A 27,519-nucleotide genomic window follows, 5' to 3' on the forward strand; every position below is an offset into this window, starting at 1 on the left:
TTTCCATTGAAAAGGCAAGGGTAAAGTAGGCATATTTTTACAATTCCAAATCAAAAGTCTTCACTATTGATAAACATCAAATCTTTTTGAAGAAGATCATTTATAGATATAGGAGGATTCATTGGCTTTTCCCCTCAAGTAAAAGTTATTATATCTAGGTTTTTTTATCACAAATAACAATAATATTGAATCTATGCACATAAAATCCCAAGGAATTTTCCTCTCCATATATATAATAATAATAATTATTATGATTATTATGAGAAATATAATCATGTCAAAAAAATTACCAATCTATAGATGAAGATCATCAAATTAGACTTTGAGGTGATCTCAAGTGACAAAAAATTACTTATTGAGAGATCTATATGAGGAAGAGCCAAATTAGATTGGATCTAAAATTCAAAATTGTGCTTGTTTAAGTTTCAGTCCATCATGACTCTTTTCAACAGCCAAAATAGCTAAATTTCCTGAAAGCTACACCAAGAAAGTAGATGAAATAATCTAATCCAACATACCCAAGAAGATAAAGGAAAAAAGCAAAAGGATTATAGTTTAATTAATTGGAAAAAAAGGAAAATTATTACTCTAAGAGGCTACTCCATGAACAAGTGGATAGAAATAAAAAGGTAATCAAACAAAGAGCATAAGAAAAACCTAGAAGTTATTCAATCATACAACCTAAGTCTTCTATAGAGTCAATTGAAGAGCTTTATAATGCATTCAATAATTACTTGAGGGAGAATCTTATTAGTTTTAGCTTTGCTTATAATGGAAAATAAAGGAGATAAATTACAATAGGCAAAAGTGCAATGTGAAGAAATATATGAGATAGAAAAGTTACCAATAGATTAAGAATAGAACAAGGAAACGAAGCCAACACTAAACAAGAATGAAACTTAAGCTTCATTTGAAACAATATTTTTTCTTACTTTATAAAACTGTTTTTTAGTGAACAAATTTCTAATTAAGAAATTTTTGTACTTAAAAATCATTTTAAAAAGCAGCAAAAAATTATCTCAAACAAAGCCTTAATTATAAGTAGTAATACATGTTACTTTTGACAAGTTTTCACCTCATCTCTTCTCAGTCTAGCCTAATTGGTTATCAATATTTACAACTGTCAACACATTTTGATGTTATTTATATAGATGATTCTCTATAATTACCATAAGTAGTTTTTTTTCCTAGTATTTCTAATTTTTCATATTCATTTTTGGCACTTTCAGACCCTATGAAACTATGGAGACAATTTTAGAAGATTTTGAATTTTTATATTGGAAGATATGTCTATAATGTTCTGAGCTTTTACACATACATTAGCACAACAAGAAAGTGGAAGACTTCATAGAGACATAAAAGAAAGCTTCATTTTTCCTATGGCTTATGAAGTGGCCTCTTCATTGGTTACATTCTTTTCACAAAGAGCAACTCAGGTTAGTAAGTTCCTTTCAAAAGTTAAACATTTATAAAGTTGAGACCCAGTTCTTTAATAAAAATATGATATAACTAGTTCAAATCGACAAAGTTTCCCTTCCTGCAAATGACTGAAAATCTTCAAAAAAGAAAAAGAAAAAAAAAAGAGCAATGCAGCATCAGAACTCAAGAGATTCTGCCTTGATATCACTACCACCTAAGCTCCTTCGAGGTTGCAAGCTGCATTTGATTAAAAAACATATAAAAAGGGTTTGGTCAAGCCGCATTGAGAAATTGGTAGCAGGAAAAAGGTGGAAGAACACAAAGTTACCCATGCAAGTGATGTATATTGAACTGGAGGTCTGAGCTTCTACGTAGCATGTTTTGTGTTCCCTCTCTGCCTATGATGCCTGTCTGCAACTGAACATGGTCTTCCAACACCGAGCATTCGCCTCCAAAATGTGGCACCGATGTCTTCACTCGATCTTCAAATTCAGATTGCAATTCAGAAGACAAGCAAACTAGCAAAAAGTGTATACATTGGAAGATTGCTGAAGCTCATTTGGATAGGTGCAAATTTAAATTCACAATGAATTACATATAAAGTGCAGGCAAATTACACAGGTCCAGGTATAAAACATGCTTCACATCAGCCCACATTTTTAAAAATATCCTAGTTAGGCACCTAAGATTGAATTGTTCTATTCACAATTCTTTTAATAACAAAAATATCCTCATGTTATAAGCTTTTAATTCTCAATTTGTCTATGAAATGATCTTTCTTTATTAGATTTAAATGAGAATTTGACTTTAAACAGAACAAAATGACGAAAAAGGATTCAGGTAGCCGACCCTACGTAGTGGGACAAAGGCTTGATGTTGTTGTTGTTGTTGTTATAAGCTTATATGGGATTAGAGAAATTGAGACTTTGTAGCGATTGCATCTATTGTCTCCCTCCGTGCTTCTCATTGTGAGATAGCTCCCACGACTTCCTATGAAGCTAGAGTCATAGTCGATAAGCTTTTGTAAGGTGGAGCCATGCATATGAGTTCTTTAGGTAGTCCATCATTCTCATCATAAAATTTAGGTGGGCTTCGCTTACATTTGTTAAAGGATTCATGGTAAGGGTTTAGGGTAGCATTTGTTAATGATTTTTTTTTTCTTGCATTCTTCAAGCACATTTCATTCTTTTTGCCTAGTGTTTTTACAATTTAATCCACTAAGATTTGCCTTTTCTTATTTAGTGTTTTTAAAAAGGTTGACAAAGTGAAGTATGATCTATAACTCAATAACCATTGTGTAATTTATCATTTATTTTTTAGGATATTGTAATTGTTAACACAATGTAATGCAATATTTGAGATTGATTGAAAGACAACAGAGACTAATGTTCTCACCAATAAATAGTGTGGAATGGCATCGGACTTCGGGTTCGTTTAGGACAGCTTTCTTAATGCTTTCTAAAACAATGTTTTACTTAAAAAATTTCTTGAATTAGAATTTTTTTAATTAAAAAACAGTTTTAGAAAGCAATGAGAAAGTTGTCCCAAACAAAGGCTTCATTCACTTCAAGAATAGCATTTGTGTTCAATCATTTTGCATGTGAAAAACAAATCCTTATATTTGAGGGATTTGTTGGATTTAAAACCAAATGTTGATTTCTAAGCTCCAAAGCTTCCAACCAAATGGTACAATCTGACTAATTTTGTTAACATGTTTATTTCATTAAAAGTAACCAAATGAGCCCCAAAATAAAAATAAAGTGATGGAACTTGCAGATGGCATAATCAAGGAAGATGGCATACCAGTTGTATTTCTTGCAGAAGACCCTGCATCTAACTGCTGTTGCAATACTATGCCATCAGCAAGCATCTACAAATAAACAAAGAGAAGTTTGCTTAAGAAATATAAGTTTGAACTCTATAATTTAACTCCCAACAGAAGAGTTTAGTAAAAATGTTCCAACTAACATCAGAAAACTGCAAAATTTATTGAACCTGAAAATTGATAAATTTACCTCAGCAGACATGGGTAACTGAAAGGTTTCCTGTGAAGCAGCAAGGCTAGTCACAATGGTTTGAATTTGATGGGAGGATGCGTGCTGATTCTGTGAAAAGGATTCTTGGTTGAGAGGCAGCATTCCTTTACCCATGTTCAGTGCTATCCTGTTGTCGCCATTGAATCCCATGCAAATCTCGGAAGCTTGAAGCGGCGATTGCACCATTCCCGATAGATACATATCATGCAAATTCAGACCATTCCTCATTGACAGCATCTGAAACAACAAAACTCCATAGGAGTCGAACCGGAATATTACTAGTTTACTTAATAGTAACTCTCTATCCAAACAATTTCCCTAATTATTTAATCGAGAAAAATGTTAAAATAGCCCCTGACTACTTTTATAGAGTTATTTTAGGTTTTGTTTGGGACGGCTTTCTTATTGTTTCTTAAAGTATTTTTCTAGTACAAAATTTTAATTTTTTAATAAAAAACTGCTTTAAGAAGCAGCAAGAAAGCCGTCCCAAATGAAACCTTAGTTGCAAACTATAAATGTGTTCAACTGGATCTTGCAACTCCTCAAAAATGATCCAAAAGTCCCATTGCTGAATTATTTTGGATCAAATTTGAGGAGTCAAAAGACTATTTTAGATTAGATTTGAAAACTCATGGAACTAAATTGGATACAATAAATAATCTGGAACAAAAAAGGCCCACACAAACAGTCCAGAGATCATTTTAATATTTTCTCTTATACAATTCAAATAAAAACTTGACTATTGTTTACTGTTTTCATTATTTTATGTTTTACCTCACAACACAATACAATAAAATGTTTTAATGAATTTGTTTTTATCTTCTTCGATAACTAATGATGTGGACATCGGCACGAGGCGCATCTATCACAGGAGGCGTCGTAAATCGACGGCTCTAATTTAAATTGTTATTTAAAAATTATTTTATGAATTTTAGCTATTATTTTATGTTATTTCATGTTTTACCCCTAGGTTAGTTTATTTGAGTGTTATGGCCCAAGGGGCATTTTTGTAATTTTTATTTTCTCATGTTATGGCCTATATATTGCTTATCTAAAAAGTTCAAATAATTTAGGAAATTATTTTCATCCTTTGAAATTCAAATTTCCTAAATTAGAAAGCCATTTTAGAAAAGTAGTGAATCTCATTAATGATGTATTTCAAACTTAATTTGGGTGATTTAATTTTGGGTGGTTTTCAAAATTTCAACTTTCAGTATTTCACAAATTTGAAATTTGAATTCTTTCCTAATTCATCATTCTATTTTTGGAAAGTTACTAAATAAATTCAATTTGAATTTCAAATTCAAATAGGGTTTAATTATTTCTTTCCTAAACTCCACACCCCAATTAAGTAATCTCAATTAAATCATTCAAACCCCTATTCCTCCCTTGCATGCCGCCAGCTCACCTCCACCTTGGCAGGAACCAGCAATTTCCAATAAATTATTTCCTATTCTACCAAATTGTTTGGAAACTAATTTCAAATTCCCGTAACTCCCCTATTTCCCCTGGACTTAAATTGGGATTTATTTCCTAAGTACAGAATCCTATCTTAGGTAATCAATCCAAGGCTCATTATTTTTTCCTCTAGCCGAAATTCCACCATGCCTTTTCTGTTTGATTTATTCCACTAGGAAAGTCCCTGTTTAGAAGCAAATTAAGCCTTAATTCCCTCCCTTCTCTCCACCGAAAAATTCCCAAAATCTGTCCACGAGCAGTGTCCATTTTTGGGAAGATTTGAAGAGCAAATCTGAACGCCTCTCAGCATTCTTTGTGAAAATCTGAATTTCTCTCAGATTTTGAATAAAAATCTGAAGTAATATTACAGATTTTGAAACGAGTTTTGGACTTCTTCCCCATCCCCTTCCCAAAATCTAATTTTCTTCTCAGTTTTTCTCTTCACCATCAAGGCTGAAATTTTCCAAGGCCTCACCTAGGCTTGTGTTCAGATTTTTGGAGAGGAGATCCTTTCCCTAGCAAAGTTCAATTCTCGTTCTACATCAACTAATCAATATTGAATTATCATCATCCCCTCGTTAATAGTCTTATCACAATTGTTTGGGTTTAGGAATTTTTTCTCTAATAGTTTATGCTAAAGTACTAGGTTAATATATATTTGCACAATATTATTTTTAGTCGGCCCCTTCACATTGGTTTTATTCAATAATCTTATTATTGCATACATTCATGTTCTGTTTTGCTTGATAAGGACACCCTCCAACAACAACAACAACATCAAGCCTTTATGTCACTACATGAGATCAGTTACATGAATCATTTTTATTCATTGTATCCTATTAAGAGTCAAATTCTCATTTAAATCTAATTAAAAAAACTATCATTTCTAATATTTTCTTACCAAGCCTTTTTAGATCTACCTCTACCTTTCTTAACATAGGTCAAATCTAATACATTTACTCTCCTAATCGGGCAAATCATCTAAGGCAACGCTCCCTCTAATCCTATCTGCCATAGGAGCTACTCCAACCTTTTTACATATATATCGTATTACATTGTCTCTAAAAATGAAGCCACTCATCCACCTAAGCATCCTCATCTCAACAGCACTTAACTTAATTGTATGCTTCTCTTTTAATGACCAACATTCTGCACCATTAAGCATTGCAAGTCTAACCACCATCTTATAAAATTTTCCCTTAAGTTTGAGGAAACTCATATGTTATCAAAATCCTAAATGCTATTGATAGTCAAAGGTAATATTCAAAGGGAACTACGAAAGCATAGGCCTTTTGAGGGCAATCTTGTTCACAAGTCAAACTCTTTTACCATGCATGGACTCTCAAACACAAACAAAAACTTAGTAAGACACAACAATAAGGTGTATTATTATTTATTTCCTTTAAGACGAACTTGTAACACATTTCAGATACTTTTTCAACTTGGCACAATTGAAAAGTTGGTTGCTTATTTTTTTTATTTCTAAATTAGCGTGATGGGCTCTTCATGCACTACGCTACAAATTTTTTATAACCTTAAGCTCATACTTCCAAGTTGAGATCAAAACTTTTTATTCAATATGATAAATACAGTATCATAGCTACCTGATGTACATAATCCCATTTCATAAACATGCAGCCCAAGCTAAGTCCTTACTCACCTTTAATAAAAGATGGATTATAGGAACAAAGAGGAAGAAATTATTCTGAAAAAATAGATGGGCCAATGCTTACAATTTTTTGTGCACACAAATCATTACATATCATGACAAATTATTAAATAAGCAACATTAACATTAGTAGCGTATCATTATTTTGCGGTTCAAGTGCTAAAAAATTTTGTTTCAAGTCTAGTAAGGAACATCTCTTCAAGAACTCTAGTAATTGAACAGTGCAACAACAACAACAACATCAAGCCTTTGTCCCACTACGTGAGGTTGGCTACATGAATCCTTTTTCGCTATTGTGTCGTATTAAAAGTTAAATACTCATTTAAATCTAATAAAAAAAGATCATTTCTAATATTTTCTAACCAAGTATTTTTAGGTCTAACTCTACCTTGTTTAACATAAGTCAAATTTAATACCTCAACTTTTCTAACCGGGTCATCGAAACGCCTCCGTTTAATGTGACCAAACCATCTTAGGCGACTCTGTCTAATCTTATATTCCATTGGAGCTACTCCAACCTTTTCACGTAGATGCTCATTTCGTATCATATCTCTAAGGGTAAAGCCACTCATCCACCTAGGCATCCTCATCTCTGCAACACTTAACTTAGTATTATGCTTCTCTTTTAATGGTCAATATTCGGCACCATAAAGCATTGCAGGTCTCACCAACATCTTATAGAATTTTCCCTTAAGTTTGAGGGGGACTTTTATATAGCACAACAAGACCAATGCATTCCTCCACTTCAACCATCCAACTTGAATTCTGTTGATAATATCCCCATCTATTTCACCATCACTCTAAACAATAGATCCAAGATATCTAAAATGTGTACTCTTATTAATGACTTGATCGCCCAAAATCACAATCACTACTAAAATTACACTCCGTATATTCAGTTTTAGATCTCCGTAATTGAACAGTGCAAGAAAAATAAATATAATACAGTCAACAAATAGTGTGGCAGTCTATATATTTACTATTTGTAGTATGTCGTAAGAGTTCAGAGTCATTTTATCAATTACAAAGGATAACTGGGTCATTTTATGTGAGGTAGATTTAATGATCATATTTACTTTTTGCCAGAGTTATCTTAAGTATATGGCATCCATTTCATTAGCAGTTTTTTGCAATTTGTTAGATTTTCCCTTTTTGCTTGCTTATAAATAGATGTATTATTCTATTATTATTTATCAGAGATAATTTATGGAATGAATACATTCTTATTTTGGTAGTAAAGGCTCATATTCTACAATTATAATGAGATTTTGACCCTTAATCAAGTAGAATTAAAATCTTCCGGGTGAGGTGATATCTCTGTTCAAGCTTGAAGCTTTTTTGCTTATCTATTTCCTTAGCTCAATCATTCCACTTTAACTTTATCTTAACCATATTTGCCGGTTCTTTCAAAGCCATCTTTCATAAGCTACTTCATATTTTGTTAAGTAAAATTTACATAAATAAATGAGTTCAAGGTTCCTTCCTCATGTAAACTGTGTGAGGCTCTATCAAGTGGGAGTCAAAGAATAAATGCAAGGAAAAAGCTCAATTCCTGCTTGTGACTAAGTACACTTTCCCATGTGAAGGTTCCAAGAGCTTGAAACCAAGTGGCTGATAAGGGCTTGGCAAGAAGATCAGCTGTTTGATCCACTGAATGAATGTATTGAACCGTTATCGCCTAAGATTTGATGTGATCACTAATGAAATGATAATCTATTTCGATGTATTTGATCCGGGCAAGAAAAACTGAATTGTTTGCGAGGGCTAAGGCCAAATTATTATCACAGTAAAGTGGTGTAGCTGCTGTTTGATGTACTTGGAACTCTGCCATGAGACTTCTAAGCCAAATAACATATGATGTAGCAGCTGCCAAAGCCTAATTTTCAGCCTTCGTGGATGATTTTGCCACCGTTGTTTGCTTCTTGACACTCCATGAGATCAGATTATCACCTAAGTGCAAAAATCATAGACGGATTTGCGATCTAAGAGATCAGCGGCCCAATCGGCATCTGTATAAGTGCTCAGCTGCAGCGAACTGCTTACGACGAGAAGGCCATGGGAGAGGGTATCTTAGATATAGTGAAGTAGTCATTAGAGGGCTTGATAGTGGTTGTTTGTGGGGTTATGCATATGTTGACAGATTTGATTTGTGCTGAAGGTAATATCTGATCTTGTGATGGTGAGATATTGGCGGAAACCAGCTAACCGAAGATAGAGAGCTGAATTGGTAAATGGTTGATCAACATCTTGACATTTGGAAGGTTTGGTAGATATAGGAGCTAAGGCAGGCTTGCAATTGTCAAATCTAGAGGCCTTGAGCATTATGTGTTTGATTGAGGAAGTAACCGTGTGAAGTGTGTTGAATTTGAATGTCGAGGAACAAGGAAGCTAAGCTCAGTTCTTTGAGTGTAAAAGCTGCACGTAAATGAGAAATGATCTGGCGAATTGTGGGAGGGTGATTACCTATGATAAGCATGGCATCTACATATATTAATAAGTAAATTTGTATGTTGGGTTGAGTTTAAATGAGTAAAGATGGATCAGATTTGAATTTGTGAAACCATTGCCTTGGAGCCTTCTTGAGACCATAGGTAGCTTTGTGAAGCTTGCAGACGTGATGAGAAAATTGATCATTGATGTTTTTTTAAAAAAAAGAAAGAGAATATATATATACACATATATTGAATGAATATTTACAAAGGGGTCGATCATACATGAGTTAGCAAAAAGATTCACTAAAATGTGAAAACATTCTCTTGGATTCTTGAGCATTGAAATTCCAATGCTTATAATAAGAGCTTTATTGAATGACTAAACATGACCCAACAGGAAGAATGTTCCAATTATTATACAATACAAGTCTTTGAAATATGTAAAATACAACTCTAAATACAAAATATTTGAAAGCCAACATTATAGCAAATTACCAAGAAGTCATTAGCAATATATATTTCTTTGTAGATCTAGTACGAGACGAATTACTATGATTCTGTCTTATGATTTATACTATCATCTTACTCTTAAATGCATTCAACATATAATTATGTGAATGAGTTCAATGAAGATATGCTAAATTTGTTGACAGTCAATACTCATCGCATGAGAATGACAAATATTGCTATGAGCAATTATGATAGAAATGAGTTGTCCAGAGTTTTGATGCAAATATTTTAATAAAGTATTGTTGGATGCCCCATGTAGAAGCATTGATATCATATGGAATTAACCATTGAGTTTTCTAAGGCCTTTGAGAAAGCAAATAAAGAAATTGGTGTTGGATGTTCTACAATAATATGGCTCTTTGAGGCATTGAGACAAATACTATGTTTGCGCAATATAATCAAGATGTAGCCACTAATTTAACTATAGTTTGTAGTGGCAGCTGTAAATTAAGATTAAATTTGGATACCTACTCACCCGAAGTAATTAAATTGCATAACTTTAAGATTTAAATAGTGATTTATGCATAACAATAAAGATTGAAAAAAATAATTTATATGTATATAATTGAAATAACAATAGTTTAAACAAACAATTCAGATATAAATAATTGGAATAATTGCATTTATATTCAAATAAGTTAGAGCCAGTATTTTGAGTTGTTGAATTTGTTGGATGTTTGCATAAAAAAAGACAATTAATTACATAGTTTGGAATGCATAAAGGGCAAATTGACAACGGATATTATAATTTATTCATGAATTTGTTTCACTATTTGATTTAAAAATATATGTAAATATAACTGAAGCTTGTCATCATACCCACGTCGTTGTCACGATCTGCCCACATTGCCTTCACGATTGCAGTTTAAGAAACTGCTTTGATTCGTATAAAATAACAATGAAATGAGCATTTTTTTAGGCTTACAAACTCACGCTTTCAGATTTCGTGGCATAGAGAGATCTATGTTCTTTCCTTTTGACACCGAGATCCCCAAGTCCGATCACACACACAGCCCTTCGGGCACCTTCAACCGACGGCTTTGGTTTACTTCAGCATGTTCTGATTAACTCAAAAGAAATTCTGATCAGCCTTGTCCTCTTCAGAACCCCTCATCCATCTCCGGCAAAGCCCCGAAGTACCCAATAGATTGGAGAGCTGTATAGAAATTTATGGTATTTGTCTGGCATAAGGTTACACTTCTCATCTAAGAGATGGGCAAAAATATCTACATGTTCATTGCCTAAATAACTGCCGCTTAATAACTCATAAATGTCATATCTGGAAATAAGAATGTTAACAACAAACACGATACTATCGTCCCTGCAAAAAAAAAAAAAATTAAATACGCATTTCATAAGCATAACCCACGCATATCATACGCATAACACACGCATATCATACGCATACCACACGCATATCATATGCATAACACACACATATCATACGCATACCACACGCATATCATACGCATACAGATATTCAAACAAAAAATAAGTTGCAACTTTTTACTTTTTATAAAATTTTTTCAAACATTATAGCACAAAATTTCTCTTCTCAGAAGTCAAACACATAAGACATTTGTAATTTTCTATTTCATCTGCATAAACATAAGTTACAGGTTTTATTTAATGTTATCTACTGGTATTGGTTCATTTGGATTTGTATATGGAATAAGTTGCATTTCTGCTGGGATTGACTTATTTGTTGGGATTGGATCTTTTGGTGGGATTGACTCATTTGGTGGGATTGGCTCATTTGGTTCATTGGGGCTGTGGGGAGGGATATCTGATTTATGTCTCTTATTGGAAGATGAAGAGTAGCTAACAAATCTTTTCTGAGGAACTATTTTGCTCTGATCAATGTAATTATTGAGCTTGACCTCAATAACTCCAACTCTCTCAGTAAGATCTTCAAACTTTTTGCTCAACCTGTCTTCAAATTCTCGAAAAAGTTTTGTGCATGTTTCTTGGCAGAATTTGATTATTGTTTCTTGTAAAGACTGAAGCGCTTCAACAGAAAAACTTAAATGTGGTTGCTGAGGAGATTAGTGGGGGTCTTGCTGAGGAGATGGGGTATGATGGGGAGATTGGGAGGGTTATTTTGATGGGTGGATATTTTATGAGAGGAATCAGAGGATGGAGGCTGTCTGATGGATATTTCTCGACATTAACCATATCGGTTTCTGCCTGGGATGTTAAGTTGAAAAAATAAATTTGAACATAAATACATGATAAACGTTCTTAACATAGTCTCCGGGGGGGTTTGCTTGTTCAACTCCATCATGTCATTCCTTATTTCCATTGATGTAACTGAAGTATGTGCTAAGGAATGCCAGGATATTCTTCTCCTTTATTTGGCAGACCAGTAAGAAGGGCGACTTCATCAGCATTGAAAGGAATGGGTTGACCTTTTATAACAAAACATTATTTTGAAATGTCCCACCTTGAGATCCGCTCATAAATAAGAGGGACATTTTGCTCAAACCCAGAAAATTCCAAAAACTATATCATCTTTAAATATTTCAATGTGTCCTTGACTTCAGGAGTAATTTGCTAAGCAAAGTTATCACAGATTGTTCGAAACAAAGAAACATAGCATCTATAAGTAATTGGACGAACATATATCTGAAAATTGTAAAAAATTAAAAATAAGTAAATGAGATACGCACAAAAAACGCACAAAATACGCAGAATATAAGCAACGGTAACGCACAGTGTACGCATAACATACGCATATATTACGCACATCACATGCACAAGAATGCACAGTACAGAAAACATGGCAGCAAATTATACAAACGCAGACAATACGCACATCATAAGCACTAAGAACGCATAGTATATGCATAACATACGCACAAGAACGCACATTATAGTGAAAATGGCAGCAAATTATACGCACACATAAAGTACGCACAATATAAGCAAGGAGCACACAACGTATACGAATAAAATACGCACAAAAGACGCATTGCGTACGCACATCCTACGCATATTTACTCGGTGTTTAAAATTTAGTTAGGTTTTATGTTTCAAATTTCAACATAAATTTATCATAAACCCTGAATACAGACAAAAACATGATGGCATCACAGTATCAAACATTTAAAAAGTTTCGAGAAGCAATGCATACGCATAGAATAAGCATAAAATAAGAAGATCTTCAGAACCTTGAAAACCAACGCATAGGATAACCATAAAATATGCAGTACGGAACAGAAAACATAGTATTAAGTTACCTTTTTCTTTGGGGGTGACGACATTTTAGAAGAAACTGAGTGAAGAGTGCTTGAAATTGCTCCGGAGTGAATGCTTGAAAGTTCGAATTTTTGCTGGAACTTGAAAATCTAAACGTCGCCTCTGCATTCGACCTAAACCAGGGTTTAAATGTTGATGCCACGTCGACATCTCACTAGGCGCGCCACGTCGGCAACTGGGGGGCCGAACTGAAAAAAAAAAAAAACTTTAGGTTACTTTTATTTTTTTAGAGGCGGCGCCTTAAATATATGAGGCGAGGCGCGCCATAAGGCGCGCCTCAGTAAACTTGAGGCGTAAGCCTCATAAACTGTACTTATTGCATGGGCTTTGAGGCTTAAATGGACCAAATTGCGCCTCTTATTGCGCAATTTTAAACGTTGCCCCGAACCACACAGACCTTCAAAACGGCCACCCCGCTCTTGTCCGAGCAACCCACGCAAGCGAAACTTCGTTCTTTGTCCAGCTTACTCACGTGAAATAACATCAAGCCTCATTGTTTTGATTGCCGCAATCAAGTTTTCAACCAGAATAATTCTTTTAGATGTGAACCTGATTTTCGCCTCTACACGTTCTTTGACATTTTTTCTTTCTTCTGTGTGAAAGAACTAAACTCTGTTATCTCTCCGGCTTTAAAACTCCTGCACTTGTTCCGCCTCTATCAATTTCCTTTATCTATTTCTTAAAATATTAAGGAATCCTGAAGTATAATATTTAATTATCATTGTTAATAAAGTTTATTAACAATAATAATTAAATTTGAATAAGAGTTTTATTTTCTCTATTAATTTCCATAATCTATTTTCAAACATTAAGGAATATTGAAGAATAATTGATGAGGACATCGACAGACGCTACCGACATGTTTATCGCCGGCGAAACCGTAGATCGACGGCCAATTCTCTATTTAATTTCGATCGTAACTCCTAGTAGTTTCACATCAATAATATTTAATTATTATTGTTAGTAATGTATATTAACAATAATAATTAAAATTGAATAAGAATTATTATATTCTTATTACTGTCAATAAAATATCAGTAATAATTATAAGTAATATTAATTGATATATCGCAATCGCCAATTAAAGGAAGTCTCAGGGTTGATATGGTCCCGCGAAGCCCTTGTCCGTCGAGTTAATTCGGCCGAGGGATCGAAGACATTAATGGAATTGATTCACTCTCCCAATCTCCTCGCCGTCGATTTATTCCGGCCGAGTTGAGCAACTCCTTACCCCCTAAGGTTGGACTTACGGCTTTCATTTGAAAGTTGTCGGGTGGTAGATCTCACAACCTAGTTCTTATAAACCAAGCTGCCTAATTGATTAGAGTTTTAGAACTAGGGTCGTTCATTTAAAAGTTCCATTGTATATGGTCATACTGCTTCGTTTTAAAGTAGCCCAAATAGCGGGTCTTACAACTTAGCCCTATAGACTAAGATGCCCAAAGGGATTTGAGTTTTGGTTATAGGGACGTTCGTTTAGAAGTTCCCTAACACACGGGTCTTATTGCTTCGCTTAGAAGTAGCCCAAATAGCGGGTCTTACAACTTAGCCCTATAGGATAAGATGTCCATTGTGGTTTGAATATTTATTTGTTAGTTTTGACACTAACCTTTAGTTTTGACACCTACTTATGATAGTTTGTTTTCCTACCCTAGCTTTCAGTGTACCGTTGTTTGTTTTTTGTGATAGTAGTTCTCTTTTTGCTATAGTTGCATGTAGCCTTGTATTTTGTTTTGTTATTTTTGTGCTCGCTTTTGTTTACTTGTTTGCAGGTATTCGTAGTCAGCAGTTCAGGGAGCCTCATAGGTAGATACAATTTAGACTACAACTAAGGGACTTAGTGAGTTTTAACTTTGGTTTGAGAGAATTTTAAAGCTGCTGTGAGAGCTACTCAGAGAGTTTTTTTTTGGAGAGCTTTGAGGTCGTTTGTTGGAGAGAGTTGCTCAGTATTTGAGAGCTACCGGAGAGTTGTTTGGAGAGCACTTGTATTTGAGAGCTGCTCAGTTGTTTGGAGGGTCATAGCCTGTACTTAGGTTGGATTAATGGAAAATATTATTTTTATGCTATTTTATTTTATGTTTATTTCGATTTGATTAATTGCATAGATTAATTAAGTTGATCAATTAAAATATTGAATTTTAATTGAAATTAATTTGCTTAATTTGATTGATTTAAGTTTTAATTTATCTAAAGTTTTGATTTTAATTAAGCCCTTAAATTGATTCAAATTTTTCTAGTTAAAGTTTGTGAACTTAAGTTTTAGATTAAATTCAAATTTTATTTTTGAAATTAGTTAATTCCATTACTTATTTCAGTTAGATTTAATTTTTAAGTTTTAAAATCATTTTAAGTTTATGATTTTAAGTCTTAATTTTTTTTTTTTTGAATGGCTAAAAGATTACAAATTTTGAATTTAGTTAAGCTTTTCACATTAATCATCTCAATTGTATTTTATTAGTATTTGACTTTATTATTATTTACATTATCTTTTAATTAGTCCTTTAAATTTATGTTAAGGAAATGTTAAGTTAATCTAATTAATTGACTAGATAGTTAATTGGTTTATTTGATTACGGGAAAATTGGTTACTTATTTCATTAATTCATTTCAAGTTAAATTATATTGGTTGATGAATAACTTGAAGTTTTGAATGACTTATTTAGTTAAATATAAGTTTAATCAGTTAAGTTTTTTTTAAGTATAATTTAATTTGAATCCCTTAAATTTTAAATTCAATATTTTGGAAAATTATGTTCGATTGAACACTCGAATTTTTTTTATTATAAAAAAATTTTCAAATTGATTGAATTGAAGTGCTCAATTAAATATTCTCCAATTTGCCCAAGTCCAGAGTTTTTGAGAAAATTTTGACAGCCTCCGAGCGTCCCCTCCCCGGCGCCGGGAGGTAAGGAGTGGATCGACTCAGTCGGAATAAATCGATGGTGAGGAGATTATCTACAAACCCATCTGCCTTCCAAAATTTACCCCGGAACTTAGTTCGTTAAAACTCCGTCGCCGAATAAGAAAAGCGAGTAGAGGCCGAGGCCGAATTTTCGGAGCCCACAATAGTAATAATAATATAATTATTATTAATCAATTTTAATTATTATTGTTAATATACCTTGTTAATAATAATAATTAAATATTATTCTTTAATATTCCTTATGTTTCAAAATAGATTAAGAAATTTGATAGAGAAAAAGAAACTCTTATTCAAATTTAATCATTATTGTTAATAAATTTTATTAACAATGATAATTAAATATTATACTTCAAGATTCCTTACTGTTTCAAGAAACAGATAAAGGAAATTGATAGAGGCGGAATAAGTGCAATTGTTTTAAAGCCGGAGAGAAAACGGAGTTTAGTTCTTTCACACAGAAGAAAGAAAAAATGCCAAAGATCGTGTAGAGGCGGAAATGAGGTTCACACCTAAAAGAATTATTCTGGTTAAAAACTTGATTGCGACAATCAAAGCAACGAGGCTTATTGTTATTTCATGTGAGGAAGCCGGACAGAGGACGAAGTTCCGCTTGCGTGGGTTACTCGGCCAGCATCGGGGAGCCCGTTTTGATGATCTCTGCGGTTCAGGGCTTTGTCGGAGATGGATGAGCAGCTTTGAAGAGGGCAAGGCTGGTCGGAATTTCTCTTAAGTGAATCAGAACAGGCTGAAGAAAACCAAAGCTGCGGATTGAAGGCGCTCGAAGATCTGTGTGTGCGATCGGACTTGGGGATCGGTGCCAAAAGGAAAGAATAGAGATCTCTCTATGCCCCAAAATCTAAAAGCGTGAGTTTGTAAGCCTATAAAAAAAACTCAGCTCATTTTATTGTTATTTTATACGAATCAAAGCAGTTTCTTTAACTGCAATTGTGAAGGCAACGTGGGCAGATCGTGACAACGACATCTGTATGATGACAAGCTTCAGTTATATATACATATTTTTAAATCAAATAGCGTAACAAATGCATGAATAAATTATAATATTTGTTGTCAATTTGCCCTTTTTGCATTCACAACTATGTAATTAATTGTCTATTTTTTATGCAAACATCCAGCAAATTCATCAACTCAAAATATTGGCTCTAACTTATTTGAATATAAATGCAATTATCCCAGTTATGTATATCTGAATTGTTTGTATAAACTATTGTTATTGCAATTATACACATATAAATTGCTTCTTTCAATCTTTATTGTTATACATAAATCACAATTTAAAGCTTAAAGATATGCAATTTGATTACTTCGGGTGAGTAGGTATCCAAATTAAATCTTAATTTACAGCTGTCACTACAAACTATAGTTAAATTAGTGGCTACATCTTGATTATATTGTGCACACATAGTGTTTGTCTCAATGCCTCAAAGAGCCATATTATTATAGAACATTCAACACCCATTTCTTTGCATGCTTCCTCAAAAGCCTTAGAAAGCTCAATGGCTAATTCCATATGATACCATTGCTTTTGCATGGGGCATCAAACAATACTTTATTAACATATTTGCAACTCAAAATTATGGACAACTCCTTTCTATCATAATTGCTCATAACAATATTTGTCATTCTCATGCGATGTGTATTGACTGTTAACAACTTTACCATCTCTTCCTTGAACTCATTCACATAATTATATGTTGAACGAATTTAGGAGTTGGATGATAGCAAAAATCATAAGGCAACAACAACAACAACAACAACAACATCAAGCCTTTATCCCACTCGAATTTAGGAGTTGGATGATAGCAGAAATCATAAGGCAGAATCATAATAATTCGTCTCGTACTAGATCCACACAGAAATATATATTGTTAATGACTTCTTGGTAATTTGCTATAATATTGGCTTTCAAATATTTTGTATTTAGAGCTGCATTTTATATGTTTCAAAGACTTGTATTGTATAATAAATTAATAACTGGAACATTCTTCGTGTTGGGTCATGTTTAGTCATTCAATAAAGCTCTTATTATAAGCATTGGAATTTCAATACTCAAGAATCCGAGAGAATGTTTTCACATTTTAGTGAATCTTTTTGCTAACTCATGCATGATCGACCCCTTGTAAATATTCATTCAATATATGTGTATATATATATTCTTTTTTTTTTTAACAATTGGTGAAGTCAGAAGGTTGGTGCATGTAGACATCTTGATGGAGCTCGTCATGGAGGAAGGCGTTGGAGACATCAAACTGAATGACATTCCATCTACGGTTGAGGGCTATGGTGAGTAAGATGCGAATCATGGGAAACATCGCCACTGGGCTGAATGTCTCTTGGTAATTGATGTCGTGTTCTTGGTTGAAGCCTTGAGCCACTAGTCTTGCATTATAGCGATCTAGTTTGGCGTCGGGATGGAGTTTGGTTTTGTAAGTCCAATGACAACCAAGGATGGGATGATTTGAGGGAGCTGGGACTAAGGACCAGGTTCCTTGTTTTTGCAATGCATGAAATTCTTCAGACATTGTGACACGCCAATGCTTGGGTATAACAGGTAGGATTGGGGGAGGATGACGAAGTGGCCAAGAGGTGAAAGATGATTTTGGGTTTGAGATTACCAATGTTGAATCGAGTCTGCATGGGATGAGTGGTGGAAAGTGATTGTGAGGAAGAATGGGGGAGACAGGTGGAGTTGCTATGCGAGAAGTGGTGGGAGAATTCGATAGTGATGTAGTGGTGAGTGGTGTAGGAGGGGTGGAGACCGTCTGAGATTTTGCAGAAATGGTAGAGCTTGGGATGAGTAGAAGAGGAGAGGCTGAGGTGAGAGGTAAGGAAGAGATCGAGGAGGAAGAGATGGAGGCATAGGGAAAGGTTTTTTTATGAAAGGTTACATGTCTGGAGATGAGGATTTTCTTGATTTGAGGATCATAACATCTATAGCCTTTGTGGGAGGGCAAGTAGCCGAGGAAGATGCATGCACAGGATCAAGGAGAGAGCTTGTGAGGAGCTAAGTGTTTGAGATGTGGGAAGCAGAGACGCCCAAACGTGTGTAAATGAATGTAGGTAGGAGGTTGACCGTAAAGTAGTTGGAATGGTGTTTTGAAGTGGCGGGTTTTGATGGGTAGACGATTGATGAGATATTTGGAGGTGAGAACTGCTTCGGCCTAGAAGCTGAGGGGTAGATGAGCAGCATGTAGGAGCATGCGAGTTGTGTCCAGGAGATGACAGTTCTTGCATTCAACAATGTTGTTTTGTTCTGGTGTATAGGTACAGTTGAACTGATGGATTATGCCATGATGGGATAGCAATTGTTAAAAGGTAGAGCTGGTGAATTCCTCGCCCCCGTCGGAATGGAGAGTTTTTATTTTAGTGTTGAATTGGTTTTGGATTAGGGTGAGAAATGGTAGAAATTTGGAGGTTGTTTCTTCTTTGTTATGCATAAGAATAGCCAACAAAAGCAAGGGTGATCATCGATAAAAGTTATATAATAGCGATAGACATTAAAGGACGAAACGGGGGTTGGACCCCAAACATCTGAATTTATTAAAAATAAAGGTGAACTAACATGAGTTGAACTTTGTGGAAGGAAAACTTGTGACTCTTACCCACATTATATGATTAACATAAAATTGGAGAAAAGAAAATACATAAAGAGGGATGAATTTTTGCTATAGTGTTCATAACTTGAGAGTGGGGATGACCTAGGCGAGCATGCCATAGTGACTAGAGGAAGTGTTGCTATAGAATGCTATGAGAGAGTGCGAGAGTCAAGGGGGACATGGGGTAGATGTCGTCACGGCTACAGCCACAAAGCAAGATCTGATAGTCCGATAGATCCTTGATGGTGAATCTCGATGAGTTAAAGGAAATGGAGCAATTGTTGTCAAATGAAAGCTTGTAGATAGAAAGAAGATTATGAGATAAGGAAGGAACATGAAGAAGATTATGAAGAAATAACTTACAAGAGGAATCGGGAAGGGGAAGAATGCCTCGACTGCTGTGATGGATGGTAGGGAGCTTCCGTTTGCAATGGAAATATTGTTTGAACCTTGATATGGAACAGGTTGTCAAAGGTTTGTGGCATCAGCTATCAGGTGAGTAGACACTCCTGAATCAAGTACCCATTCCGTGGGATTGTTGAGTTGTTGCTGGGAGAAGAGGGGCCGAGAGGAGAAACTGGGTTGCGGCGAGTATTGTAAATTACAGCGGTGCCAACAGGAGAGAGCCGTGTGACCATGTTTATTGCAAATTTGGCACGTAGGATGCCCGACGATGGATACAGATTGTCCTTGACCAGTGCCAGGTGACGGTTTGGAGAAGTTTCCTCTACCGCAAAAGGATCTGTTGCGGCCTTGATTGGTCTGTTTGGGTGAGTACAATGCCAAGTTCACTTTGAATGGATTTGATTCTTTTAGGGCTTCATTTTATAGATTGATCTCCTCACTACAGAGTAGCGAGTAGAACACATCTAGACTGATGGGATGAAGAGATGTGCGGATGGATGATTTGAAGGAGCTATAAGTGGATGGTAAGCCATTAAGGATATATAAGATTATATCCTCTGATATCTATATGAGAGCCGGCTCCGGCTATGTTGTCAACAAGTGTTTTGATTTGGGTAAGGTATTGATTCATGGTGTTATCTCCCATTTGAATATGGTGTAATTCATTTTTCAATTTAAATACACGAGACCTATTAGTCGGTTGAAGTATGTGTTCTAAGATACTCTAGACTTCATGAGTTGTGGTAAGAGTGAGAACAAATGAAAAAATTGAGGGGTGATATGGTGGAGAAAAGAGCTGAAACCAAGTTTCAATCAATGAGATGCCACAGACGGTAATCTATAATTGCTGAGGAGAGTGAGGTGGTGGTCGGAGCTGGTTCGGGTGGGCAGCGAGTTCAACCAGTTAAATATCCATCAAATCCATTTGCCAAGAAGAGCTTGTCCACTTAAAGATGCCATATAGGGTAGTTGTCGTTTGCAAGCTGAGTGTTTATATAAGTTTGATATTGGAGATAAGTAATTTAAGTGGAGATGGTATAGAATATTCTGCCATGGAAGCAGAAATAGAGGCAATGGATTGAGCATTGAACGAATCTTGATCGACCATTTGACAAAGAGAAACCTATGAAACTTATAGCTTTGATACCATGTTGAAAATCACAGCAAGGTAAAGAGAAACATAAAAGGAAAAAAGCATAGAAGAAAACTGTAATTGAAAAATATTTCATTCACTCGATCATTACAACATATGAGCAGTGGTATATATATAGCATTAGAGAATACAGGTTTGTTATACACATGCTAGGACTGCAATAAAATCGAGCGTTCGACAAACTACTCGTAGCTCGACTCGATGAGAGCTCGTTTATGTTCGTTCGATAAGGTAAATGAACAATCTTTTCAATACTCGACAACTAAATAAACAATCTTGAACAACCTGGCATTTGGCTCGTTTATTTTCACGAACAACATCGTTTAGAGCTCGTGAATATGTTCATTAAGATGCTTGATTAAAAAGCTCGATTATGCCTTATTTAATTAAAAATAAATATTAAATATGTTCAATAACATTATTATATATATATATATATATATAACTTTTTAAAAAAACGGGAACAACACCAAGCTGCTCGGCTCGATAAGAGGCTCGACAAGCTTGAAATTAAACGAGCTCAGACCCGAAATCAAGCCGAGCTCGAACATGGCAGTTTTACACGAGCTTGAGCTCGAACAGTTGTCCAAGAAGCTCGACGAGCTTCAAGCCGAGCTTGAGCATGGTTTTGACAAACGAGTTTAAACTCAAACAGACCGAAGCTCGGCTCGGTTCGGTTCGTTTCATTTGCAGCCCTAACATGTGTTGTTGTTAGTGGCTACATAAGGTAACTGTGCACATGGTGAGAGTCACATGGATACAAGTGACATGCGCCATTCAGTTTTATCATGTGAAGTGGATTTCTACTAACATCCCTTTGTAATAACATTAATCTAATGTTATTGTATCATGGTGACACATAACTTAAAAGAATATTGTTATAAACAAATGTAAATGTATTCTTGTAATGAGGAATACTTAAAGGTAGAAAGGTTAGAAGAAAAAACATACTTGCAATTTAACCATCATGTTGTTCTTGTATTTGCAAATAAAAAGCCTTCTTCAAATAACTATCTGCAACACCTTTTTTTTTTAGGCTCATATCCTTTTATCATAAATAATTCTTTATTGATATTGACATCATCAGCTTGAATAAAAGATGAAGCAAAATAGCATGAACTATAAATATTAAGCAGTGATATATGTTTAGGAAGATTTCTTTTGGTCATTGCCTTAGCTTCGCAAATTTACCTTTGTATTTGATTCAACTATGATGAATTGGCTTTAGGACAAATTTTAATTTGATGATCAATAATATTTAACAAATATCATTTCATTCTAAACTATGAGCCTTTGTAAATGACATTATAATAATTGCATTTTAATGCAATATATCATCCACCTTTAGAAGATTTTTCAACTTAGTTGAATGACTCTACAAAGGCTTATTGTCTTCAACATTAGGCTTTGTTGAATCACCACCACTTCAAGATCAACATTCACTAAAACTCATTATCCATTTATAGACTATTTAAAAATCAACATAAAGTCTTAAAAGTAAAGTAGAACAAATGTTTAAACTTGGAACTTAATTGCGAAAAGATTATGAATATATCAAAACTTGCAATTGATCAAAATTAAAATAGTGATGAAACACTCATGATCGAGCGACGATCATGATCATAACGAGATGCACATGATCGAGTGAACCAGTGGTGATGTGCATGACTAGAAAGTGAAACTAATTGGGAAGTCCGAATCCAAATCGTTGAGTATATGGGTACCATGACAATTGACTTGGAAGACTCAAGGTCAACCAAGGTGTGTGTGCAATGGTCGAGCTCGAGCATGACGAAAGCGAGATCAACACTTATCTTCAATAAATGTCATTCGAATAATTTCTCTAATCTAGTATAATCATTCTTTGATTAATCATTTTTAATTTTGTCATGAATCCATGCATTCTTACTGATGTGACAGTCAACTTAGTTATCAATATCTTTTTACAGCCCAACATTAGAATTCATAGAACACCATCAACATAATTGTAATGTTATAAAATTTAACTTTAAGCCACCATAATTTTATTTTATCACATAACATTCCTAAGACATTTCTTCATTTTAACCACTTAGACTTAATTATGGAAGTTGTAAACTCCCTCCTATGTTTATTTTCACTTTAACTACGAGAATTCCTAAGATTCTTGGTCTCAATCTCTCTTCATGATCTCCCTCTCTCCTTTTATAATATTCCTAAGGTCGATGAAACTCACCCCCACGCATCTTTCTCTTTCTTGTTGTATTCCAAAGAAGGAATGACTCTTAAGATGACCTAAGTCCTGAGATTGTGCGACTCTCTCTCTTTCTCTCCTATGTAAATACCTATGGATTGATTTCATAAAAGAGTACAAACAAAACAAAAGCCAATTCTAAGAGAATAACAAAGAAGAAGACCAAGAAGAAATTCATCATGTATTTTCTCTTCAACGAAATTCTTGAGACTCTAGACCTACCTCTCTCCTCATTATCTCTCTTTTCTTACATATGATTCCCAAGATATTTAAGACCATCCCCTTTCAAATTCTATACAATTCCTAAAATGATATGAGTTCCAAGATTCTATAATTCTCACCATACTATAAAACGCCTGGATCGAATTCAAAAAAGAACATAAACAAAATCAATGCCATTATAAGAGAAGAAGAAGACCAAGAAGTTCATCAACAAGGGACTATCATCAAATTGGCATCAAATCTTTTTTTCTGTCTCCCTCCTAAGTAAAACTAGGTGTCTTGATCAATGTCCCACACATCCCACAGTAGATGTCATTCAAACACCCACATCGATGGGTTGAAGAGAAGGTTTAGTGATAGTCAACCCTTCAAACAATAAAAGGCTATAGACTTTTGTATACTAAATAATACTATACTATTTATAATATTTCTTTTAGAGATCCTTTGAAGTTAAACCTAGGGTTAAATTGAGTCAAGCTAGCTTAAACTCGGCTCATGAACTAAGCTCAATGAGATAATGAACCAAATTTGAACCAACCCCAATAACTCAGCCACTTAAAAAAGAATTAATATAAAATAAACTTAAAAATGCATGGATTTAAGTACAAAGTTATCAAAAATCTAAATGAAAGTAACAATCTAAACGCACTCATTCTTATTTCTCGTTTGATTAATCATTCTATCATTCTGTTATTGCAACTGTTCAAAGCGAAAGCATCTCCTACTTCTCATAAAAAAGAACTAGTTCAAATTCATAGAATTGAGCTCAAGGTCATGCTCAAACTTGCTTAATCAGCCAAGCTCAAGCTCAAATAAGAGATGGCTTGAACTCGACTAAGCATTTACACTCTTGCAGTAGGCCAAGTAACCAACTTAAGCATCAATCATCTTCTTTGTTCAAACCTTTGTGATTAAATCCTTACTCAGCCAGCAAACTCAGTGTCACATGAAGCCCTTAACTCAGTCTTAAGCACAATAATTTTACCAAAGACAGCATTATTACCTCATTCATTGAGTCAACAATTGCCAGAAAAAAACAAATTACAGCAAAAACTAAGGCAAGTAACTTTCAGGATGTCATAGAGATGACTCCTTGAGTCTATTATTTGAAAAAATACTACCACTCAATTGTTATGTCATCAAAGCTGAGCAATTTTGTTGAGCTCATGTATAGATAAAAGTTGCAAGTATGTGCACGTGGTTGCATTAGCCTCATTTAAAATGAACTGCTTTAAAAAAAGAAGCGTATAGATGGATGATTTCTATTAATTATATATGCTTTTGCCAAGAAAACCAAAAAAATAGACTCTTAATGAAAGGAGTACATCAAGCATTAAAAAAAAATCATCCTAAAAGGGATCAATATGGTACATGTGAAATGGTGGAGGAATTTATTGCAACCAATTCAAACGTACATAAAGAGGATTCCACAAGTCACCACATATTGATCTATAGACTTATTAATTCTATGAGTAAGGATGAAAAGTACTTTTCATGAAAAAAATCAGTATTAAGGGATTCAGAAATGAATTAGTTTTCCATCAAATCATAAAAGTCTCATTGTAGAAGCTATTTGACCCGTAAAGCGGTCATTCAATGACAAGAAAATACAATCACAGATTGCTGGGATTTATCCAAAAGCAATTGTACCTAAATGCTTCATATGGAAAAGGCCTAACCTGAAAAAAAATATTTTTTGTTGCTAAACTAAACTTAAGTTTTAGGTAAACACATTAACATAATGGAAACATTCAAAAATCAATCAAGTTCATAAATTTTCAATTACAAACTGAAATCAAAAGCACCTTTTGCCAAACAGCAAATATACCAAAAGCATTTTGGGAATGAAAATATTGATAAGGAATTTTTTTAGGACCTGGCATAGTACAGTGTGTTAGAATGGAAATAGTGAAGAATAATAAACATATATATATATATATATATATATATATTTCAGGCAACTTAACAACAACAAGAATTGAATATAAATTGCAATTTTTTCCATTTGAAGCGTGCCTAAACAAAAATTCAGAAAGTGCCATTCAAGTGTTCCTGATATATCCTCAAAATTTATAGCTAGTTCGAGCCATTCAAAAAAATAGCATTGATTTCTTCAAGTGAGAAAGCAATTTTTTGAAAAAAAAACTATGAATTTTATCTTAATTCCTCAAAAGTGAGGATTTCATTTTGTCTCTAAAAATGAATGAAAGCCAAAAACATGACTTTCTGAAGCTTGCTTTGCATTTTACAAGCAACCAAATGAGCCCTTAAAGCTCTAATAAAAAAACTTAAACAGTTCTAGTTTGGATTTTAACGGTAGCATCCACTAACCTGAACTTGAAGCTGTAATTGCTTCAGGTATTCAATCGCCTCATCAAGCATTGAAGCCTTGTCAGTCTGTTCAGGCACAATTTTAATTTTTGTGGCTTTAAGTAGTAGCACAAATCAAGCAAAAATAACCAAACAAAGTATTTCCAACAACTAATCTAAAAGCAAAAGGCAACCTTGTTAGAATTAGGAATCAGGTTCTGCAAGGCTCTCATCTTCTCATTTATTCTACTCCTCCTCCTCTGACAAGGAAGGATAATAGCTTGAGGGGGTACAAAAATCAAAGAAAAACCAGAAACAGGGAAACCAGCCAACAAAGCTACCACCTTTTCCGACAAGTTATGAACTTCAGCTGCTCTGCTCCTCTTCGAGCCAGAGCCGCTGCGAGTCGACGCCACTGGCTTCGCTACCTCCTCCGCCGCCTCCTATAATAGCACACATAAGCAAACCCCGACAACCAATCCACCAAATCCATCTCAAGAAGAAAAGCCCATTCACCATTACCTCGACTTCTAACTCAAGTTTCTCAGTGATCGGATACCCACTCCTTTCCCTGAATCCAGCAGAAGAAGAAGAGAATGGAAGAGGAACTTGCTCGCTGAAGAAGCGGGATATCTGCTCCTGCGCCGCAGACGAGCAGGAAGGCCCGCCGCCGTAGCTGCTATCCATGAATCTATGAATCTGCTTCCCTTGCTCCCAAAGGAGACTCCTTTCTGACTCCAGCGAGAGATAACCGAGGGAATGAGGGTTTATGTGCTTGAGGGTTTAAGCAAAGAGAGATTTTCAGTCTGCTGAGGTGTTTTGATTCTGGGTAAAGTGGAAAAAGAAAGTACGGGAATAAATCATGACTTGTTCATCTCTGTTTTGCGATTTGCCTGCTCGGCTTCTCTGCTTTCGTGTTTATGAGTTTGTGCGTTGCTCGTGGGTGAAGGGTTTAAATGCGGGCTTTGGGAGGGGAGCTGTGAAAGCGAGAGGGACGAAGCAGACATCTATAATTGTTATTTAATGCGGCGAGATGAGAGAGAGAGAGAGCTTTTTGGTTGGATTCGTGCGGAGGCCAAAACATTCGAATTGCGGCGCATCCAATAACTATCTACCACATGTCTATAATCATTTTCAATAAATATTTAACATAAATTTAATATATTAAAATTCTTTCTAAAAGCATAAATATATTCAAATTGAACCTTACTTTTTTATCAATTAAATTAAATAGTGCCTACAAATCAAATTATGAATTATTTACTGCTATTTTTTGGATCGATTATTAATACGTCATCAAAAAATTATCTTGATTGGGCACAAATCTCGATGCAAAATCAAGTTGGAAACTTCTAAAATTAAAATTAGGACTATCTAAACTCTGATTTTAGTAAAGTTATAGTCAAAATGAACGTCTCGAGAATACGAACCCAACGACACCAAATCCGACCCAATCCGAGCCCAAATGGGTCCAAATCAATAGTTAAAAGCACTGTTGGAAGGTTCGAACCTCAATTTGGATTACCAAACGGTTTCTAAACTTAACGTACTTATAGTTGAATCGAATGGCTCGACAAGACAAATCCAACGAGCCTAAGATCACAGAATTTCAACATCACTATGACATTCAAATGTTGATCAAACGGTCCATGATCATGGGATTCAACATCAGTCGTTCATACAACTGCTTCTCATTTGCCGTTGATCTCCCACCTATTTATGGACCATGCCACTACAAAAATCTATAAATAGAGCCCCTTTTCTCTTTAAAAAGGACCACAAGCCCAAGAGATTCAAGAGAGAGATCGGAGATCGCTCTTGCCTCCTTGCTCCTCCTCGAACATCGCGCTTGAGTTATGCCGGACCACCAACTGACA

The 27,519-nt window shown here is 34.7% G+C and overlaps 1 protein-coding gene across 1 annotated transcript; it reads right to left on the reverse strand.

The window, feature by feature from the left end:
* Positions 1–1,350: 1,350 nt before the first annotated feature.
* On the reverse strand, positions 1,351–26,610 carry LOC110113329 (transcription factor SPATULA). Its single transcript, XM_020845873.2, has 8 exons — positions 26,165–26,610; positions 25,987–26,085; positions 25,837–25,902; positions 25,664–25,729; positions 3,435–3,692; positions 3,223–3,289; positions 1,748–1,901; positions 1,351–1,656 (listed from the first exon to the last, which is right to left on the reverse strand). Exons 1-8 carry the CDS (start codon positions 26,327–26,329, stop codon positions 1,596–1,598), a joined length of 936 nt encoding a protein of 311 aa, XP_020701532.1. The 5' UTR covers positions 26,330–26,610; the 3' UTR covers positions 1,351–1,595.
* Between the last annotated feature and the right edge of the window lie 909 nt (positions 26,611–27,519).

This window comes from Dendrobium catenatum, unplaced genomic scaffold (genome assembly GCF_001605985.2).
Source record: "Dendrobium catenatum unplaced genomic scaffold, ASM160598v2 fragScaff_scaffold_156, whole genome shotgun sequence".
Taxonomy (NCBI): domain Eukaryota; kingdom Viridiplantae; phylum Streptophyta; class Magnoliopsida; order Asparagales; family Orchidaceae; genus Dendrobium; species Dendrobium catenatum.

What these genes read in the sequence shown, in the direction of transcription:
- LOC110113329 (XM_020845873.2), bottom strand. Translation starts at nt 26,329, where the DNA reads ATGGATAGCAGCTACGGCGGCGGGCCTTCCTGCTCGTCTGCGGCGCAG. An exon ending in TGATTCCTAATTCTAACAAG is followed by an intron (nt 25,730 to 25,836) that starts GTTGCCTTTTGC and finishes GTGCCTGAACAG; the next exon opens with ACTGACAAGGCTTCAATGCT. An exon ending in AGTTACCCATGTCTGCTGAG is followed by an intron (nt 3,290 to 3,434) that starts GTAAATTTATCA and finishes GTTTATTTGTAG; the next exon opens with ATGCTTGCTGATGGCATAGT.